At 41.8% G+C, this 20624-nt stretch overlaps 4 protein-coding genes across 6 annotated transcripts; 1 reads left to right on the top strand and 3 right to left on the bottom strand.

Annotated features, from left to right (window-relative positions):
• Positions 1 to 3605: 3605 nt before the first annotated feature.
• Positions 3606 to 4091, top strand: LOC135649989 (calmodulin-binding protein 25-like). The gene has a single exon (XM_065169013.1). It carries the CDS (start codon positions 3606 to 3608, stop codon positions 4089 to 4091), a length of 486 nt encoding a protein of 161 aa, XP_065025085.1.
• A 1286-nt stretch (positions 4092 to 5377) lies between these two features.
• On the bottom strand, positions 5378 to 10397 carry LOC135648285 (UDP-rhamnose/UDP-galactose transporter 6-like). The gene is made up of 6 exons (XM_065165784.1): positions 9945 to 10397; positions 8486 to 8679; positions 6976 to 7160; positions 6685 to 6885; positions 6345 to 6506; positions 5378 to 6021 (listed from the first exon to the last, which is right to left on the bottom strand). Exons 2-6 carry the CDS (start codon positions 8613 to 8615, stop codon positions 5692 to 5694), a joined length of 1008 nt encoding a protein of 335 aa, XP_065021856.1. The 5' UTR covers positions 8616 to 8679; positions 9945 to 10397; the 3' UTR covers positions 5378 to 5691.
• A 2972-nt stretch (positions 10398 to 13369) lies between these two features.
• On the bottom strand, positions 13370 to 16389 carry LOC135581947 (ethylene-responsive transcription factor CRF1-like). 3 transcript variants are annotated; one of them, XM_065167706.1, is made up of 4 exons: positions 16159 to 16389; positions 15794 to 16052; positions 15631 to 15699; positions 13370 to 14536 (listed from the first exon to the last, which is right to left on the bottom strand). In XM_065167706.1, exon 4 carries the CDS (start codon positions 14436 to 14438, stop codon positions 13557 to 13559), a length of 882 nt encoding a protein of 293 aa, XP_065023778.1. In that variant the 5' UTR covers positions 14439 to 14536; positions 15631 to 15699; positions 15794 to 16052; positions 16159 to 16389; the 3' UTR covers positions 13370 to 13556. The 3 variants fall into 3 exon arrangements, with proteins under 3 accessions (XP_065023778.1, XP_065023777.1, XP_065023776.1); XM_065167705.1 differs by having other exon boundaries at positions 13370 to 14611; XM_065167704.1 differs by having other exon boundaries at positions 13370 to 15699; positions 15794 to 15948.
• Positions 16390 to 16534: 145 nt separating this feature from the next.
• LOC135649401 (ubiquitin-conjugating enzyme E2-17 kDa-like) lies at positions 16535 to 20608 on the bottom strand. Its single transcript, XM_065167707.1, has 5 exons — positions 20476 to 20608; positions 20299 to 20378; positions 19313 to 19440; positions 17344 to 17448; positions 16535 to 16923 (listed from the first exon to the last, which is right to left on the bottom strand). The coding sequence occupies exons 2-5, from the start codon at positions 20366 to 20368 to the stop codon at positions 16780 to 16782; spliced, it is 447 nt and encodes a 148-aa protein (XP_065023779.1). The 5' UTR covers positions 20369 to 20378; positions 20476 to 20608; the 3' UTR covers positions 16535 to 16779.
• Between the last annotated feature and the right edge of the window lie 16 nt (positions 20609 to 20624).

Here is a 20624-nt window from a genome sequence, read left to right on the forward strand (position 1 = left end):
TCAATAAAAGTAAAAGAATAAAAAGTTTAAAGGTCTATGGTTGTCAATCCAGTCAATGATGCGTAAGAAGCTCATGACCCCACCACCACCATGGCTTCATATTAAGTAGAAGTAAAATAGATGATAGATAACATCCCAACATTCAGCATTGAATAAGTCTCTCAAAAGGATAATACGACAGATCGATGCACTATTCAAAACTTGCTAAAGTGATCCCCTACATTTATCAAAAGGGGTCACCATAGAAATCCTAAATCAAACCAGCATTAACAAATGCCAAATAGCAACTATATCCGGAAATAATATGGATTGGAAGAATTATGAGATATCTAAATTCAATGAATTTGGTCTTTAGACTTGAGATACTAAGGATGTTCTGTATCAGTACTCTACTCTTTGATACCGAACTTATATGTTTGGAAGTTTCAAATCTAACATAGTCGATCATCATCGGGAGTGGTAGTCAATTTTAAAAGGGATATTGAGTGTCGATAGAGGATCATTCGCTCTCAGGAGGAATATCTCATTTATTCTTGCTCAGATAAATCCCTAGCTATGGTCATTCGGATTGAGAGAGAAAAAGTTATGTTGGAGAATCCGATTAGAGCGAGACTCGAAAAGAAATTGTATGAGCCTAACAGTACCATGCTCGGTATACGGTATCTGGGGTATTAGATGAATGATGGACTATAGCTTATATCGTTTAGGAACTACTACGTAGTGGCATAGTACGTCCGTAGTCGAGTAAATTATTATGAAAATAATAATTCACTAAGCCATAATGAGTTATGACAAATATGACTCACAACCAGCTTGATATTGGCCTAGCGGATCACACACATATGGTAGACATTGCGATGAGTAGAGGTTCGGATATATGATATCTGTCGGAGCCTCTATCTTATTGGATATCTAATAAGCCCCTAAATTATTGGATCATATGGATGAGATCTAATAAAAGCCAATGATAGATTATTGGATAGAGATCCAATAATCTAATAAACTTGGATAGTTGGATGGAGATCCAATATCCAATAGAGCAGGACCCATTAGAGTTAAGTTGGCAAGAGGTCTCTATAAACAGGATGTCTCTATAAATAAGAGGGAACCAAAGATTCATAGGCTAGAGCATCTTTTGGTTGCCAACTCCTATTCTCCTCTCCCCTTCTCCTCCTCGAATAGCAGGTTTAGAGATTTAAGGAGTGTCGTCGCAGCCTTGTTGTATGGATCACCACTAGAGAGGAGGACGCTTGACCTCCTTCATCCTCTTCTATAGATCTGTAGGGATTCAGGAATATACGATCTCCCTAGGTAAAACGTAATATTTCATATATGTAGTTTTCGGTTTTATAAATTTTGTGTATTAATCTTCACATGACGATGAATACAATTTATGCAAAATTTGAAGATTTTATTTTTTATTTTTCCATTACGCATGTGATGTCACTCCTAGATTTCCTTACATGAAGAATCATATATGTAAAAACAAACTAAAGGTCAGACAACTCAAATAAGACCTTGAAAACAAAATTCTAATTACTTACCTCGAGGAGTCGGGCTTAGTCCCGTATTGATGAGCCATTGCTTACTCATTTGGAGGATTGTAGTGGACTCGTATAGGGCTAGAGATAGTTGGTAAAATTTCTCTTTTTTTGACTTGTGCAATCTTAGAGCGATATTAAAAAATTTATGGATAGACTAATCTAAGTCGATTGGCTAACTGTTCCTCAAAGAAACAAAAAAAATATTTTTTCTTACAACACTCACAAGAAGTTGAAGCGCCCAAAACCATATAGTTGGGTTGAGCTGAGAGAAAATAAGTCAACCCCTTGAAACATAAGCTATAGCAGGCTAGTAGGAGGATTAACACCGGAATAATATAGAGCCTTTCATATCCCTCGATGATTGTTGTAATAAAGCACTATGAATTTCACACAATCTGGGTGAATGAGAACTTCAAGAAGTTGAAAGCCTCGATAAAAATGGGGTGGAGGGAAAAGCAAAGCCATGCCTCTAGTGCACCAATGCTCGTGCAAAACATATGACGCGATACGTAAGATCGATCATCCAACTAAGTAGGCACAAGCTCAAACTTGATCAATATATAATACACCCCTAGAGAATCTCCAGGTCGAGGGTCGATATTATCGAGTTAGAATCGAAGGGCTCTGCCATCGATAGTAAAACTGCACCACATGATGGATTCACCTCCGAGGGGACAATCTCCATCGGTATGACTAACTTGGCACCCTCCGAGGATAAGTATTTTGTCACCAATACCGAGGGTGTTGATGGAATCAGTGACATATTCAAGTCTGAGATGCTAGAAAAGGAAGAGGATGATATCTCGAACCTTTATTTGCCGGAAGAGAAGTGCTAAGTCTATTATCTGAGGATGTTCAAGCTGTAAGCAGAGGTGAAGAACAATAATAACCAAAGGCTCCTATTTATATGAGTCGAGAGCGACGATTTCACTACCAATTTGCTTGTTTAATTCTCAAATGTTTCGAAGAAAGTGGGAAACATAACTTCATCTAGTGTTGTTTGGGATGCATGGTGCAATCTGTGCAACTTAATGGTAATTCGAATTATTAGAAAGTTCATGTTGAATCTACTATGATCCATGTCAAAGACATAATGCACAATGTTTATGCCACATTAGCTTTACAATAGACGGGTACGATACATAATCAATTGTTAGATCACCGATCAGATCTATCTGATCCACTTGAGATTGGTTCCAACAAGAACCAAGTTGAATCCGATTTGATTTTCAAGTTAGACAATCATATATATATATATATATATATATATATATATATATATACATGAAAACACTAAGTATCCCACACAGTCATGAATACACTTCGTTCCAAAATTCCTATAAATTCAAAGCTCGAATATTATTCTTCCAATAAATTCTCAAACTAATGAAGAATAAAATCGACCATCCCGACGCACATCAAGGATTTACCAACTCACGGATCATTCCCAGAGCTGAAGGAAGCCAAACAAGTGGGCAAGTCTCAGCTGACACCCAACACCTCAAAGTCAAAAAACACGGCCTCGAGCTGCAACCATGGCCTCTGCCACAGGGATGCCCGAGAGAACAAGCCATGAAAGACACGCTGTACCTACTTCCTATGGTCATGAAGCACCGTTCGATGTAGCTAACGTGAAGCCGACGTCCTTTAGACACGTTGAATGAGCGATTAATTGCTGCAAACAAAAAGCAGGGATGAATGCCAAGTCAAACCGAAACGCCCGAGTTATGTCAACCTTCTCGTACGAAATGGGTCCCGGTGTGGGACGGAGGTAACTAATGGCTTACCGGGCTCGGAAGAACTCAGCCCCAGAAGTCAGCCACATGCTTGGGTACCCAGGATGTGACTGCGACTGCTGTCCTATGACAGCCAATCGATGAGAGGGTATAAGCAATTGGTTGGTTATTTCTTAAAAGGCCAAACATATCTGGGTCTTCACCACTCGTAACGCACAAGGCAGGATCTATATAACCCCCCTCGTTCCCACTCTCTGCACTCCTTCTCAGCTCCTCCTTCGTCTCACGCTTGGGAGGCTCGTCTCCGTCGTCTCAAGCTGTGGCCATGGCGGAGGACTGCTCGGTTCTCGATCCGTGGATGTACCGCCCCTACACCTGCAACTCCGAATCGGCCTTCGCCGGTGAGAACGACGCCCTCACCAAGGCCCTTCGGATCTCCCTCTTCTCGGAGTCCGCTTCCTTTGCCGCAGGCGACCCTTCTCGCCGACAGGATCCGCTCACCGGGCGGGTCTCCAAGAAGCGCAAGTCCCGGGCGTCGAAGCGCTCGCCCACCACCTACATCGCCGCCGACCCGGCCAACTTCCGCGAGCTGGTCCAGCGGATCACGGGGACGCCCACGGTCGAGCCAGCCGGGGAGCAGCAGCATCGGGCGGCGGCCGGGCAGGGGAGCCGCCTTCTTCCGTCGCGGGACATGTCATCGTTCTATTTCGACCGGGCCAGCTTGAGCCGGGGTGAGGTCGATGGCCCGGTGCTTCCCGAGTGCGACCCGTTCTCTCTTCTTCACCCGTTCGACTCGTGGGGGGTGATCTAAGAGAGATCAGAGACGATCTTTTGACAGACGTCTGATGGTCATCGGACGGCTTTGGACTATGTAGCTTATATAGTAGAGTAGTTCCATTAGTATCTCTCTTTCTCTGTTGTGGCTTTGCAGTGATGTTTGTTTACGAGAGAGCATAGACCACTTCAATTGAAACATATTTAGATATCTTGGTACTTTTTATGAACTCCTGCTGTGAATGTGGCCCTCAATATATAACAAAATCAATAGATATCGATTCGGGCAATGAAATAAGATTTATGCAGCTGGATAATTAATCGATAACTAAAAATAAATACGATATCAGTAAATTTAGGGGATGGCACTCAGCGTTGAGTGTCGGCGGAGCGGCCGACAAAAGCTTGGTAGCTGACCGGTACGAGGACGGGAGTAATTGCTGCTGCGGGGAGAGCGCCACATTGCAGCGTCAGGATGTGTGATCTGGTGGTGGTAGGCGACAGGGTGGACTTTGAAGGTCGAAGTCTCGATCCACAGATACCTACTTTGTCTTCAAAGGAAGAAGAAATGCCGGTGGAATAGCCGGCCGACATTTAAAATAAAAATAAAGAAAAAAAATGATATTAATTAGGCGGAGATAAAAATTGGAGGAAGTGGGGTCCTCCAAAGATGACCAGATCACAATCATTTGCGCTAAAAAATACTGACGTGACATGATGAGCATCAAAATTGAGTGATCGATCAAAATGACTAATATGTGTGATGTCGAGCGGGGAAGCCAACGATCGAATATCAAGGATGATAGAATGGAGGTCTCAATGGGCCACGCTATGGATTTGATGCAGAAAATCAGTAATCGGATATCAAGGATGATAGATTGGAGGTCCCCAGTGAATCACGCTAGTGGGGTTGACAAGACGAAGAGAACCGGAAGACTCCAAAATATAATTAAAATAACGGTGAGCCAGTTTCAGTCTCTCCCGTCATCAATTCTAAGGAGTGACAAGGAAAGCCCCCTTCCTAAATGACCGCCGTTGTAGACGAATCCACCGGCCGACATGCTACTTGAATAGAAAGCCCCCTCTCTTACTTGGTTGACTCAACTGTCCCGGAAGTGATGAGTTGATGTCTATCTCTGCAACTCCAAGCATGGGCACGACTTGACGATTAAGCAAAATCATCTATGGCAAGCATCCAATTAAAAGACCATTTTAAACAACACCACCTTAAGAGCACAAAGCATCACTTCTCTGAGCAGTCCAGCCATAACTCTGACGGTCTTTGAAACTCGTCGATGTTGTTTTACATGGCGGCACTGATGATGAAGTGGTGGTAAGTTGAATCTGCAACTTACCAAATACAAAAGCATATATGATGGAAGCATACATCTGTCACCAAATAGGGTATACATCCATCAGTTCTTTTCATAAACCAGAAGATGACCCAGTCAATAAATTAATATAGATGTGTAAAGAAGAAAACTATAGAGCCTCCGCCAGCATCACCTGAGGGGAATTCCTAAATTGGTAAAGAGACCAGGGAAATAAATCCCCAACTTCTTCCAAATTTTACTGCAACACAACTTAAATATTCAACCTGTGGGCAATGATGAAGATGGTGACAAGTGAAGGGTAGCTTAGACTTCGTCGTCACGGTCTCCTGTTTCTGAGAGGAGCCCATGCTTCTGAGATTTGTCGACGGGCAATGAATAAGTCCGTCGCTCTTTTCCACCTGGTTTTGATGATGCATTTCCATACCAGATCATGCCTAAAACTGCCAAGATCATTCCAGAGATCACGTGTAAATTGAGGCCCTCTCTTCCGAATAAGAAGAAACCCAAAGTTAGGACAAGGATTGTCTTCATGTGCCCAAGGACTTGAAATGACACTGCCGTGAATCTTCCAATACAGATGAACTGGCTAAGGTTGGTTCCCACAGCAATGGTGCATGACAGGACGATGAAGAACTGTGCCACACAAAAACATAAACAGTATATATATATATATAAAGGACGAAACGTAAGAGAAAAATCAACCAAAATGACATTTTTCTATGCAGTATTAGTTCACATGTAAAGCATGCAGCAAGGGCAATCAATCACACAAGCCAAATTACAATCACAATCAATCACACAAGCCAAATTACAATCGAGGAAATCAAAACACAGTACGAGTTGCTATCAAATGGGAAAAGCCAAGCTTCATAAACATCATGAATCTAATAGAAGAAAAAATATACACGAAGCCATAAATGAAATACTAAAGTTCAAAAACACCATCATAAACTTACCACGGCAGTCACACTGTAATCAAATTTGTCCACCCTTTTGTTTGTCAACCAATAATCAACAAAAGGCCCTAATATCAACAGCGATGCAGCCTGAACTGGAGCAGTATGCCCGAGAAGGTTGAACGATCCAAGTGAATATTTCTTTTGAAGAAAATGCACATACTACAAGAAACAAGTCACTACAGAGTTAGAACTTAAATGGAACTGTTTCTATTTACCTCAGAAGACAAGTGCCATTGGCTTGGAAGTAAATACAATGCAGCACCAATGAAGTATGAAACATTTTCTATTGAGCATGTCTAAAGAAATGCAAAACTCATATGTTTATCTATTTACTCACATATTGCTGTAAAGCTGTGCTCCAAACCGCTATGGTAGCAGCTATCAGCCCTCTAGCATTTACGCTCACATCAGTCACTGTACAAATAGCAACACCTGCCAGAACCACCACTATGCTGAGCTTTGTGGCCCTTGAGTAATGAATTTTGTCAAACACAACCTCGAGAAGACATGATACGGGAATCATAGACAGCTTTGCAATCTGTAATTGAATTACATAAATAAGTATGCCGATTTGTAAAATTATTTATCATACTCAAGACAATAATTATAGTCTGTGACCAGAACGAACCTGATAAAATCCGACGGAATTCCACATTAAACTAATATTCATCCCAACGATAGATAAGTTTGCAAAAAGGACAAATTTTATAAGGTTAGATAAAGGTAAATGAGAAGGCTGAATGTATCCAAGCCACCTAAATATAATAGTCAGGAGCGTGGTTGTCGCAAAATGCAAGCCCGTTAATGTAGTAGCTGCAACATAAAATATAATGCATCAGGTAAAACCAGCAACAAAAAGAAAACCTTAATGAGTTTATGGAAATCAAATAAATATATAAATTAGATATAGCCTATGGAGCCCATAAATCTGAATTTTTTTACTTTATATTTGCTTTGGATTTCATTTCAATGCCAACTATGAAAAACAATTCAAAACCAAAATTAATGGAAAAACCCATATGCATAAAATGGGTTTAGTATATTATAGCACTTAGCCACGTGATGGAGGATCTTAGAACCATAAATCAATATGAATTATAGAAGAATGTGATAGCAGAAGTAATGAATAATGCAGATTTTTGCAAGAGCATATATAGAAAGTTCACATGTTATCTGAGAACTGGGAGTGATCAACAAGTCCTGAAGCTAAGAATGCAGCAAAGCTTACATAATCTACAGGAATCTGTATCACTTAATGTACCACTGTTTTAAAGTTATATTTGATGGTACTTGCCTCACAATGATTTATTCTCAAAAACCTAGAGTAGAAAATAGCTATGATCAAAACCAATTAACAACTCACTAGAATTGGTCATAGCTGGAAAATAAATGTACAATTAAAATGCATGGGCAGAGAGGACATTTACCAACTTGAGGCAAGGGATAAGATATGACATATTTGGCAAATTAAGAGGAAATGTAAAAAATTCTTTTTTGATGAAGGTAATATTTACAGAATGCAATTCATGATGCATTACCCTCAAATAGTCTTTCACCAAATACCCAATGGAACAAGATCCAAGAAGTCAGCAGAAAATAAATGATTGTGGGCATCACTAACAAGTAGATGTCAGTACACAGGTAGACATCTTTGAGCGAAAAAAAAAAGAATGGAGGCACAACTTTTGTGGAGCTTCAGCAGACAACTTCAACTATCAAAATGCGCTGATGCAAAAAATAAATTAGCTACGGCCATGCCATGATAACCTTCTAATGATCAAAAGAAACCAAGTGGTAACTGATGTTCCACAAAACAAGCGAACAAAAGTACTTTAATACACTAAACCATTTGAGTTTGAGTGAGGAAGCAGGACAACCACGAGTTTTCCAATGCCAATGTCGGATAAACAAGTTGTTTCAATAATATTGTCAACATACATTCAAAATTGTTATAGAACACTACAAACAATCTGTCAAATCCAGTTGCAAAAGGTTCATCTTATGCCATTTGATACTAAGCCAAGTACTAGGTTTCCCCAAAGGAAAAAAGGAAACATTTGGAGTATATTAAATCAGAGATACATTAAAAACAGTAACAAAATAGTATTGACCATAAAATGAATTTATGATGGACTTACCAAATGTGAAGCGATGAGTAGCCATTAAGGCCTTATTGACCATAATAATTCCAACAGATGTCACAATATTGAACGTCCAAGCAGCTACATCTAATGCTGCCTTCCTATCAGCCTTACTTGCAGGTGCCATTTTTTTCGGGTTATGTCAACTTGTCACTGCACTTACTCTCTAAGAGTCCAGGTAACAGTTTGCACTGCAACAAGAATCCTTCTACATCAGAAACCAACAGCAAAAGCAATGAAAATTATCTTTTTGAAATTATAACAACATTGCAAAAGGTTTTTCGGGCATTAAACATGTGAATGTATAAATAAGAAATGTTTTGGCAGTGGGCTCAGCATATAGCATACCCGACCATGGTAACATTGTTAGATTGTTAGAACGTTTGAATTGCTAAAATTCAGTACATAGCTTCGATTTATCAATTGTTATTGCTTTTTCTACTAAGTGATAATTAAAAGAGAAAACGTGACACCTAGAATCTGCCTTATTCTTAATTTATGCATTCACAATACCCTGCAATCTTTTGTCTAGAAGAAGTTCTTTCAGTTGAGTTGGAACTGAGATGAAGTAGTCCAAATGCAGTGGGGTGACAGAAGCATCATCTCTTGTACTTCAGTGCCTTATCATGAAGGTTAATTTCTTAACAAAAATAGAAATATAAACTATTAAGAAGCAGTAACACTGAACCTCTAACATATGTCATTGACCACATATAACGGACAAAGAGTAATTAGCTTTCATGTACAAACAAAATAGTATTTTTAAATACTGGAAATTAGCATGGTACAACATTATGAAGTGAACGGATCTTAGTTTACATCCCCAGATACAACAACAGTTTAATCTTGACAATCCAAGTTGACAGAAACTTAAGGGCAAAAACTTAAAACCAACCTTCAAATGTCTGTCAACATTCTTGCGGTATTTATTAGTATAAAATCAGTAACTACCTACGACTATATGCATATTAGAAGGAAAAATCAATATAGTCAAAATGAATCGTCACTTATGAACTCATTGATATGCCCACGAAGTAAGAGCCCACCTATCAACATGCCCTGATAGTGACTGTTTAACTAGAAAAAATCCATTGGCTCGGTATAAAGACCTAAAAGTCGAATACTGATATCCCCTTTCTCCTCTTTTTCTCACTCATCTGAACTAACCCTTGGTGCCTTCAGATGCTCCACAAACCCCATCTCTTTCTTAGATCTACAAAAATAATCAATTCGGCGGATCTATCATGACGTCAAGAAAACAATTCAGATCAAAATGACTACATTCTAGAGAAAATTCAACTGCTCGAACATGTAAAAGCAAACTGAAACCTCTACAAAGATCGGCATCTAACCAGAGGAAACTGAAATGGTCCAACGCAACAGCCACACTGACTACGATTATACGCTATGGATCATTAGGACAAATATATCGGAAAATGCAATAGATCCAACTCACCGGACCGGCCAAGAAAGATGAAACCCTAGCTCAGGCAGATCGTAGATCCGAGCCACCAACACGGTCGCATCCGATTGGGAATGAAGCGGATCGAGCAACGGCACCAATGCTTCGCATATCACATGCAACGAATCGATAATACAAGCAGATCGGAGAAGACAGTAGATCCAAATCACGGGATCTGTCCAAGAAAGATCAAACCCTAGATAGGCAGATCACGGATCCGCGCCTACTAGACCGACGCACTCGATCCGAGATAGCCAGATCGAGAGCGAACCGACCGTTCCGATCCGGACCGGATCTGGGGTGCGTCGGAGCAGCGACCGTGAGGAAATGAAGGAAGAAGCCTTCTTCTGCTCGCTCCTGCTCCGTGGTTTCTTCTCTTTCCCTCTTCACTCCAAAATGGCCTCCGATACGAGGAGGAAACGCCGCTTGAAAGAGAGAGAGCGAGAGACAGTGAGGCCAATAAAAAAACGAACCGGAATATATAGAACACCTGGGCACGTGGCGGCACGTGACGACCTGTTTACCTCTCAAACTAGGGGAACGACTCGGCCACCTACCAGTGTCGAAGCACGGGGGCCCCACCGATCTGGCTGATGATCTTGACCATCGAATCTCTTGATATCGTGGCACGAACGAGGGTGTTATTAACGGGTAGTTACGAGTCGAGAAACAATTAGGGGGGTTATTGGGTTGGGTTTGAGTTGGATGCACCGACGATCCGAAAGAAGAAGCTTGTGGATCCAGAATAAGGATCCGCAATTGGCGCTTCTGATCGGTATGATTTATAGACAGGAACTGGATCCGGCCCGATAAGCTTATTCATAGAATGCAATGTGTCATGTCATGTAGCTCTCCCATCAACACGCCGAGACAACACACTGATGCAAGTCTTCACTACAAATGAGGACGTGGGTGAACATAACAAGTAGTGATATAAATATTAAATATAAAATAATATAAATATTAAATATAAAATAATAGCTGTCGATCATCTGAAAAAATAAATAAATTATATAAATATTAAATATAAAAAATAATATATATGAAATGATATAATGGATATGTAAGCTACCACATGATAACACATGACTAATATACTGATGGTTCGAAGTTCTTATCGATTAAATACGGTTGACATATGGTGATTCTATCCGAAGATGCGTGACCATCATGAATAGTACATAGTTGAATGATCCATCATTCAAACCTCGTGATTAGCTTAGATAGATAACATGGACTTCAGGAGCGATGAGTATCACACTATATCCTTGCTTATAATGTTGCACATTCCTCTCTTGGTTGACGATCTCAAGTGTAATTGTTCTTGAATCATGAGATCTGTACAACTTCTCTTTCGACGTCAATGACTAATCCAAATAATATGAACTCAAGAACTAATTTGATTGTCAGAAAGGTATTGATGAGAATACTCCCAACCTAATTCTTCAGGTCGATGTTTCGAAAAAAAATGACACCTGTGTACTTAGTTTACAAGCTAACACTTTTGAGGCTCAATCATCAAAGATTTATCTTTTCTAGTTATAACATATGAAGAACTAAACATCTAACTCATAAACTTAGCCAGAATTTGAATGGATGGAAAAGTCAAGAGAAATAAACTCAACTAGAAAATGAACCTTTGGATGCATGCTTTTAACCTTATGACAGCTCTGATTCCACTGGTTACCGATCTCTTTCAAAAGATGGGAAGTCACCAAGCATTGCTGGCCTTATCTGCTATAAAATATAACATGTTGATGATCAGCTCAGCAAAGTTAGATCCTTATGCATGCAGTGAAGAAGTTCAAATTTCAGAACAAGCTTTGGGTGCAGTGAAGAAAAAGGAACCTTTGGATGCACACTCACCATTTCTACGAATGCTCCTACATCTCTTTCAATAGATGGGAAGTCACCAAGCACATCAGCTTAGTAGAAACTTTCCAAGGTTGGCATGCATCAGTGGTGATCAAACATAGGTCTATGCATAATGACCAAAAGATAAAGATTTAATGTTTGCAGGAATTAGCAGATCAGTCTTGGACATAGGGGATCACAGAAAGAGAGATCATCGTGTCACTAAAGTGTTCTTTTCTTGAGGTTGCTGTATCTGGACATGTTACTGAAGGGTTGAGAACCATGGATGAATCTGATTCTATATCCTGGCTTCTGTCTCCAAAAGCCTGAAAAGAACTCATTGAACAAGCATCATCATTGCAATTGGTCCAAAGATGTGCATCATTTGATCTCATCATAAGGGTACCTAATTAGAGTTCTACTAGAAAATGTTTTCGACTATATTATCAATTGAACATCTCCTTTTGAAGAATTAAATTTGAGTAAATGCTATAATCTAAAGGATAATGATAGGAAAAGTACTAACACTATCAACTCATCCCATCATGTGGGCCGAGCAAGCCACGTAAATAAAAATATGAGAACTCTCACCAACTCCATGTAGTCGTCGACAGGGGATCAACCTATGATCCCTGCTTGTCCCAACTTCCCGAAGAAAGCTTGCAATGACCACTCCTTGCTAAAAGGGCCATACACCTGCCATACCACCCACCTCTCTTCCGGATGATTGAAGGAGGGATCACTCCTTGCCTAACTCAAAGAAGTAAAAAGCCTAACATGGAACATCATTTCAGGGGCCCTGTGTCGACACCAGCCTTGGGTCGACGCGTTGATAAGTTGTCTCCATTAATAAAACCCAATGAGCAGGATAGGGGGACTCTCACAAATCCCCGTTCTCATCATCAGGTGCCTAGATATAAAACCCAGGCCCCAGGCAGAACAAGAGTAAGCGGGTGAACACCACACTCTTCTGAATATAGCTAACTTATTCTTTCCCCATCTCTTTGACTTAAGCATCGAAAGGGCCACGTCGAGACCACCCCTGACGCTGACCTGTCATGTAGAATCCCTGACTTAGCTGAGGAGCCATTGCAAGATAACTCTCACGGACAAGACGAGCCATCTTCCCAAGATCAATTTGCCCCCTCTATAGACAGGAAGCTCTTTACGCTTGTGCCTCAGGCTAGCTCTCCACAACAGTCCTCCGTATTAGCTCCCCAAGAAAGACTTGCACTTTCGATATTGAACCGAGCTAAGTTTACTCGGCTTCAGTGTAATAACTGATACAAATGCTGGCACTCTGGAGATATGCTTATGTTGTTCTACCACATCACCGATAATATGGTGGTCTTGGCAAGGTTTTCTTGTAGATGACTGTGCTATTGGATCAAGCGTCACAGCCACAGTTTGCTGCTCAAACCTCGGCACTGAGAACTATCATCACAAGAAGAAATCAATGCTGAAGCTGACTGTAGTTTGCTGCTAAGACCTCGGCACCGAGAACTATCATCACAAGAAGGAACGAAGGTTGAAACTTGACAGCTTGGAACTAATTCAGTGTTCACTCGCAAGAAGAGCACAAAGCTTTCGACATGGATACTTTCTTGAATTCAAAGTTTCTGATACAAATTGAAAGGGAAACCACAGTGACGCACGATCTAAGAACACAACAAGGAGAAGATAAATGTCGACCGCTTCTTCCTTCCGTTAATAAAATCGGCGGCAAGATCGGCGACTTAAAAGAAATTTGACTCAGAATATGGCGGGGAGGGGTTCGAGCGGGAACAGATCGCCGATGTCGTGAAAATAGTCGTCGTCTTGCCACGTGACCGTCCCGAAACCCGCATCCGACGCCGAGGAGGACGCGAGCATGACCTCGTTCGACGTGTCAGCCGCCGAGGCGGAGAACCCGACCCGTGTCGTCCTCGCCTCGTGAACCCTCGGCTCCCACGATGAGAAACCCCATGAATCGTGATATAGCGGCGCTTCGTCGAACGGTACAAACTCCTCCACCCTGCACTCCGGAGACCAGAACTCTGCGTTGAAGTCACTCCCTTCCTTTGCCTCCTCCCCGGCTGGCCCTTCTTTGGCGCAGCATGAGGAGAACCCTCGGAGGACGGACGTCGGAGAGGACAGGCTGTGGGACTCATCGCCGGAGTCGTAGCCGCCGGAGACTAAGGTGGGCATGGCCTCCTCCTGGGTTCGAGCGGGGGCAGTGGAGATGGTGGACGAAGAGGGAATGGAGAAGTTGGTGGCGGCGCCGGGACCGCGGAGCTGGCGCGCCGCGCAGTCGTAGACCATGGCGGCCTCCTCGGCGGTGTCGAAGGTCCCGAGCCACAAGCGGACGCCGCGCCACGGGTCGCGGATCTCCGCTGCGTACTTCCCCCAAGGTCGCCGCCGGACGCCGCGGAACTTGGTGCTCCCCGTCTGCGCGGGAGCCATCTTGCCTCGTTCGGCGGAGGCCTTCTTCCTCGGCCTCTTCTGCTTGTCACCGAAGGAGTGGCAGGGCTCGAGCCCAATCTCCCTCACGAGCCGCCCGACGCGGCGGCCGGAGACGCCGCACTCCTCGTCTCCGGATGAGTCGGTGGCGTCAGGGTCGGTCCAGAAGATGCGCAAGGTCCGAGCTTTCGTCATGGTCGGGGTCCGTCGACGGCCGTCTCCACCGTAAGCGACGTAAAGGAGCAAGCATGAAGGCGTCTTCACCAAACCTTCTCTCCTTTCCGCCGAGCAGGCTAAAACCCAGCAGCATAAATCGAAATCCACTCAACGAAACAGAGCAGGAAGCGAGGCTAAAAGGAGGGATTCCACTGAGATTTTACAAGGGAATAAAGAGTTAAAGATGGTGTCTAAAGGAGCACACACAACCACAACGGTAAACAAAGATAAACCCAGGGGAGTACGGCCACTGGTAGAGAGAAGGGCAGAGAATCTTCGAGTGGTCGATGGGAGGAGGACGAAAGGCAAAATATGCGAACTTTCGAGGAAAGTAGGAGGGAGACCAAGCGGAATGCAGACTGGATGGGAAGCCGTGGTACTGCGGGAACCAACAGCAGAGGAACGAGAAGCAGAGCAGTCGCCAGCGCAAACGCTGTTGCTTTGTACTCTTCTGCCGCTGCTATCCCCATGGGAACAGAGACATAGGATGTGATGTTTTCCACGATGTTTTTGCAGGGAGGGAGAGAGAGAGAGAGAAAACTTTGGGTTCGGTGTTTTGGATGAGGTGGTGGTGTCCTCCGGCCGTCGGACCAGAAACGCCCGCCCGCCCGCCCGCCGGTATAAAGTGTCACATACAATTGCGTCCACTATACAACGGCTTATGAGTGGAGTCCATTCGGGGTGAATGGATGTTTGCTGTTCGTATCAGGTCGTGGGACCCTTTTCTTGGGACCAATGGGACAGCCTTTTAGACAAGGGACGGTACCCGAGAGAGGGGTCACGTGAGGGGGCCCGACCGGCAGGCACCTGTTTGCTCGCTCATCGCCAGGGTTAAAGAATTACGGTCAAATCACCGGGGTTAGCCACGTTGACCCCGCCATGCTGTCTTAGCTGTCCTTGTCACGGTGAAACCCTGACATAAGGCGGGCACACTCGGGGTACGGGAGTCTGTATCGGAAGACAAGTCGTGACTTATCTCCGTAGCTACCTAATCAAATCAATTTCGATTTTGACCAAACCCAGTAGTAAAAAAGAAGGTCCGATAAGCTTACTGGTATATCAACCGATCAACGGTTCATATGATTTGGGACAGAAGTATGCGGAAACGCGCACAGTAGTCGTGGAATAGAAAAGTCAAGGTCGATAATAACATCTTTAATACTAATCTTACCTCATCAAAGAGGAATCGGTCTATTTTGAGCTCCGTTCCGTTTCGGTGATCCGTAGACGTATTGCTTTGCTGGAACGAAAAAAATAAGGAAGGGTTTAGAAGGATTAATAAGTACTGCAACGAACTAAAAGATGCTAAGATTGATAGAGAACGGTGGGCTTACCAACGGTTACGTGGAGGAAGACTCGGGAGGTCCTTCGAAGCGGCGGCGAAGGAAACGACAAGACACGAACCGCGCCGGGCAGGCCTTGGTTTCCGCTGTGCCGCTCACGAAGGACCTGCCGTTGCAGCTCCAGCCTCAACAATGACTCTTCTGGTCTGTCTCGCAGGAGACAACGAATTGGTTACTGAAACTTGATTTGTTGCATAGACTATACACCGAGGAAGATTCAAATTTGGAAAAGGATGACCAATGCATCGAGCTAGAAAATTCAAGGTTAAACTAGATTGTAATATTGCATCGAAGCTTATATAATTCATGAACAAAAGTTGACTATATTGCCAACATTAAGCTGCATTAGTACGTACCAACAAATTGACTCTTGTTTCCGCACGTTGGCTTTATCCTGCAAATTATTGCATATAACATTACGGTAGTAAACAATATAAAGATTGTTGGTAGAGATACACCGTTCCCAGAAATTAGCCTCCATCGCATCCAAATCTGTTTTCACTGAATAATGCTCATCAACGAATAGTTTTCCTTGCATTCAAGTCTGCTTGATGTTATAGAGACAACACAAGTGTCACCGGATCATCAGCAAAGAATCGGTTAACTGGGTAAATGCAAAGAGGGTTGCTGTCAGCATTACTCACGCTATTTTTTATTTCTCTAAAATTAATATAAATAAATTACCAAGATCACAGCAATTGGATCCTCACCTACATGCCATTGAAAGATGCATGAAATAGAAGCGACCAAGTCTTTTACGATTGACGTACAAATTACCATATAAACAATTATGAAGACAATGTTCTCTGATGAGTTTGTTGAGGCTTTCCTCAGTCTTTTAGTTAACCAAAATCCAGCAGATGCAGATTACTTCAATCTTACAAATAAGTCTTTGCAAAAACAGACAGACAGAACACAGCCACTATAGATGACAAATAACCGAAAGCCCCACACACTCTTTCGTTCGCTCAATAATTTTAGCCCATTGCGTACCTCTGGGTCCAGCTCCTTGCCGTGGTCTCATACTTGGTCCTGTCTGTCTTGTACATATGGGCGATCTCTGGAACCAAAGGGTCATCTGGGTTTGGATCAGTCAACAGGGAGCAGATTGACAGCAGCACCTGTAAAGGCACAATAAACCAGTTCTTATGATCACGTTCTTCAAGCAAAAATAGGTAGGTACAACCATGAGGATTTTGGTACATGACTTACAAGATTTTTCTGCATAATGCAAAATAAAAGACAACCAATCTCAAAAGGATAGGATCTATATTCCATGAAGCAATCACTCAATCAACTAACAGGAAATTAGGCAGCACTAAGAATGGCTGGCAGCAAAGTTCTAACCAACTTCTGACATTCACAAATAAACCGAACCATTATTATGTTTATTCAGTCTGTGTCAAGCACATGGTCCTCTGTGGTTTTCTTTGTTATATTCATGAATTGTGGCTTGTCCTGATCTTACAGGGTATTACAAATCTTATTATAATAGAGTTAATAGATGTTAGCATGATCAATAGAAGGAAAAGAACTGTAACCTTGGAAATAGTTAATGCAGGGCTCCACTGCTCCTTTAAGATGTCCAGACAAATGCTTCCGTTGCTGTTAATATTTGGATGGAAAACCTTTGTCCTGAAAGCAACCTGCAGAAGGCAAACTCAATCAGTTGGAGTCTGTCATATAATGTTTATTAATTCACGAACAGTTCAATCGGAATTATAGTGTCATGATGTTCAACTAAAGCACATATTCTGCATAAATAAAAGAAGCGAAAATCATCCACAAAAGGTACACCGTGTCCTTTTATCTTCTCTATAAAACATTTTACTTGGAGACAAGTGAAGCTACAATAAATAGACGACTCTGTTTATCATCTGAAAATTCAAAATCCTTCATTCAGCCCCCAGTGGATCAAGCCTGCAGGTAAACATTTGATGTTCTCATTGATCCAGCATTCACACTATGGTTCTCTAGACATGTTGTCCTAGAGCTCCGACATAAGTTTTGCCCATAATTATAGGAGAAGGCTGTGCACTCTTGACCGGAGAAGTGGGTGGTAGTACATCTATCACGAGTCAAACTTTGAGCTTGCAATTAAAATTTGACCCCAAAGCTCCTAACATCTTATAAATTCTTGAACCTTTGCTCCAACATCATGTAGAGAGGTGCCTCCACTTCAAAACATTCTTGAACCTTTGCATGTGGGAAACAAGACAATCAAACTATTCAAGCAGACGATGAGACAAGTTTATTGTTGATTATACTAACAAATATCCTTTCTAGATTAGACATACAATTGCCAGAAACTTGGGTCTCAATCCTGAAGCCTGATATTTCGGTAGCCAATAATCATATCAACTGTTAAAACAAGATCCACTATGACTATTAAACTCTGAAGAGTATGCCACATATTATATCCTAAACAGAACTTAGGTTCTCATATATAGACTAGAAAAGACAAATTCAACAGCTTTAGTATGGCTTGTACTGTACAGTGGTGTTCAAGCTTCAGGTTTGGCTCAGGTTATGATCAACACAAGGAATCTAGAAAGAAGTTTGAACATGACCTAGCTTTCCAATGCTTGGAGCAACAACTTATCATGATCAAATGCACAAAGGATGAGTTTAATTATGGTTTTGTTTGGTACATTACGGAAGTATTTTCTCATAATATACCCCTCACAAGTTTATATTTTTGTACTTTCCCCACTACAACTAGTATTTGCATCAATATCCTCCTAAGCATATCATATTTGCATATATGCCCGTTCATACAAAAGTTCTTGTATGATATAGCATTAACCCATTCATGGTTCATTTTAAACTGGGCAATTATACAATACTGCCCCTGGCATGACGTTGATATTAAAATAATATTGTATTAAGGCATTAGAGCAAAAGTTCAAGCAATATGATTGTCCTTTTGCTAGTAGTAGTAACATGAAAACTCTACACTTAAAAATGGAAGGTTGTATGTAGGACATTCACACAAGAAGTGAGCACAAGTGTCTCTACATAACCTGGCTATATTTAGGGGTAAACTATATAATCAAACATCCCTAGGGGCTCCATCCTTGTCCCTCAACCCTAATAGACATAGTGTAGTAAAGGATTCTGTTCTAATTCTTCTTTTTCTCCAGGTTCCAACATGCAGATCAGTTCTTCTGGGGATTTCCCTACTCTGCTAACACTATGATCCGGTCAAGGATATGGATGTGGCCATTTACCACTTGTTATGGGAACATCAACAAACCAATAAGAATCCACAAAAGAAATACATATGTCAAGAAAATAAAAAATTCTTTGCTTGTCTTTCAATCTTCCACATTCTCACAATAGTAAAACTATTACAAATAATCGTGGCTCCCATATGTTCGTTCTGTCTCCTTACCAAATTGTAAAATCAGATATTTTCTAAATATGACTTTAGTGACAGTATATATGAAAAACTAATCATAAAGTGGAGGACAAATGAAAACAAAAATCATTATATGTTAAAACATATACCTTGGGCGGCTTAAATGGATAATCTGGAGGGAAGTGGATGGTGACAAGAAATACACCTCCTGCATATGGACTGTCTGGAGGACCCATTATTGTTGCTTGCCAGTGGAACATGTCTTCACCTACTGGGCCTGTATGACAACAGGTCGTTCAAACTAGTAATATGAAGCAGAATTATCATTTGAAACTACATACACGAACTAATTCAGGTTTGAAACAAACACATGATTCTGAAGCCTACCGAGTTCACTCACAAGAAAACCAAGTTTACAAAAGTTGCAGCAAGAAAAATACATATTGCTTTTACTGCAAAATCAACTAATGAAAAGAAATCTTTCAAGCCTTAACAGTAGAAGTAATTGCCCTCTATAAGATTACACCCGATATTTTAACATCATTCCAATTCCCATTCCATCTAGGAAATGATGACAACCTTGTTGCATGAGATGGGTGAATCTTTTCCATGAAAATAATCTACTTTAGCAACCAATGATAGACCAAAAACTGGAATTATCAATCTGTTTAAAACAGCCATGATGTTTTCATTTATCTTAAGGTCACTCGTGCTTAGCTGAAAGCAAATCAGATGCCTTGAACAGTCAGTTATCCACCATGGATATACGATCTCCTCCAACCCAATTCGAGATGTAAGAAACGGATATAGTCTAACAAAGCGGATGATGAGATGTAATGGGAACTTCCTTCACCAGGCATACTAATCATACAGAAGCCTGATCAAGCAGGCTCCAATTCATCCCCATGATCAGCAGCACTACATGAAATAGAAAGGGGGCAGCAGAGGGTCAGATAATTTGAGATAGTCTGAACGCATAAGAAAATTCCAGCTAGCATGAGTTATCGCCGACAAGAAAGCGCAACAGGATTCAGACCTAAATCCTGAAGAAACTGATATCGCCACAAAAAAGAGAGGAAAATCGCATACACACCACACAAGAAATAAAGGATAATCGAAGGGAAACCAGAAGGACCTGCACTGCAAGAAGTCGGGGGATCCTTCTGTAGATCCTTCAGCTCCTTGATGATCCGCCTCGTAGCCATTGCCGATGACCTACTCGTTCCAAAATCCCCACCGAAAATAAAACAAGGAAATAGAGAAGATCGACCAACAAAGAAAGATATACAAGCAAGAGCGAAGAGTCGCTTACTCGCGTCCCACGATCCTCCGATTCCTCTTCCCTCTTTCTTTCTCCCTTCCTCTCTCTCTCTCTCTCTCGCCTTCGTTGCGGTTGGAAGAAGGAACGGCGAAGAGGAGAAAAGCCAGCGGCGCTGCGGAATTCGTACGCGAGTGTTACTT

The sequence above is a fragment of the Musa acuminata genome, chromosome BXJ3-9 (genome assembly GCF_036884655.1).
Source record: "Musa acuminata AAA Group cultivar baxijiao chromosome BXJ3-9, Cavendish_Baxijiao_AAA, whole genome shotgun sequence".
Classification (NCBI taxonomy): Eukaryota; Viridiplantae; Streptophyta; class Magnoliopsida; order Zingiberales; family Musaceae; genus Musa; species Musa acuminata.

Bases quoted from the DNA above. Each gene is read 5' to 3' on its own strand.
- LOC135649989 (XM_065169013.1), top strand. From the start codon at position 3,606: ATGGCGGAGGACTGCTCGGTTCTCGATCCGTGGATGTACCGCCCCTAC.
- LOC135581947 (XM_065167704.1), bottom strand. From the start codon at position 14,438: ATGACGAAAGCTCGGACCTTGCGCATCTTCTGGACCGACCCTGACGCC.
- LOC135649401 (XM_065167707.1), bottom strand. From the start codon at position 20,368: ATGGCTACGAGGCGGATCATCAAGGAGCTGAAGGATCTACAGAAGGAT. The intron at 17,449-19,312 runs GTATATGTTTTA...TGCCTTCTGCAG, and splicing joins ATCCATTTAAGCCGCCCAAG to GTTGCTTTCAGGACAAAGGT. The intron at 16,924-17,343 runs GTTACAGTTCTT...GTGCCTTTACAG, and splicing joins CTGCATTAACTATTTCCAAG to GTGCTGCTGTCAATCTGCTC.
- LOC135648285 (XM_065165784.1), bottom strand. From the start codon at position 8,615: ATGGCACCTGCAAGTAAGGCTGATAGGAAGGCAGCATTAGATGTAGCT. The intron at 7,161-8,485 runs GTAAGTCCATCA...TTTATGTTGCAG, and splicing joins TACTCATCGCTTCACATTTG to CTACTACATTAACGGGCTTG. The intron at 6,886-6,975 runs GTTCGTTCTGGT...ATTCAATTACAG, and splicing joins ATTCCGTCGGATTTTATCAG to ATTGCAAAGCTGTCTATGAT.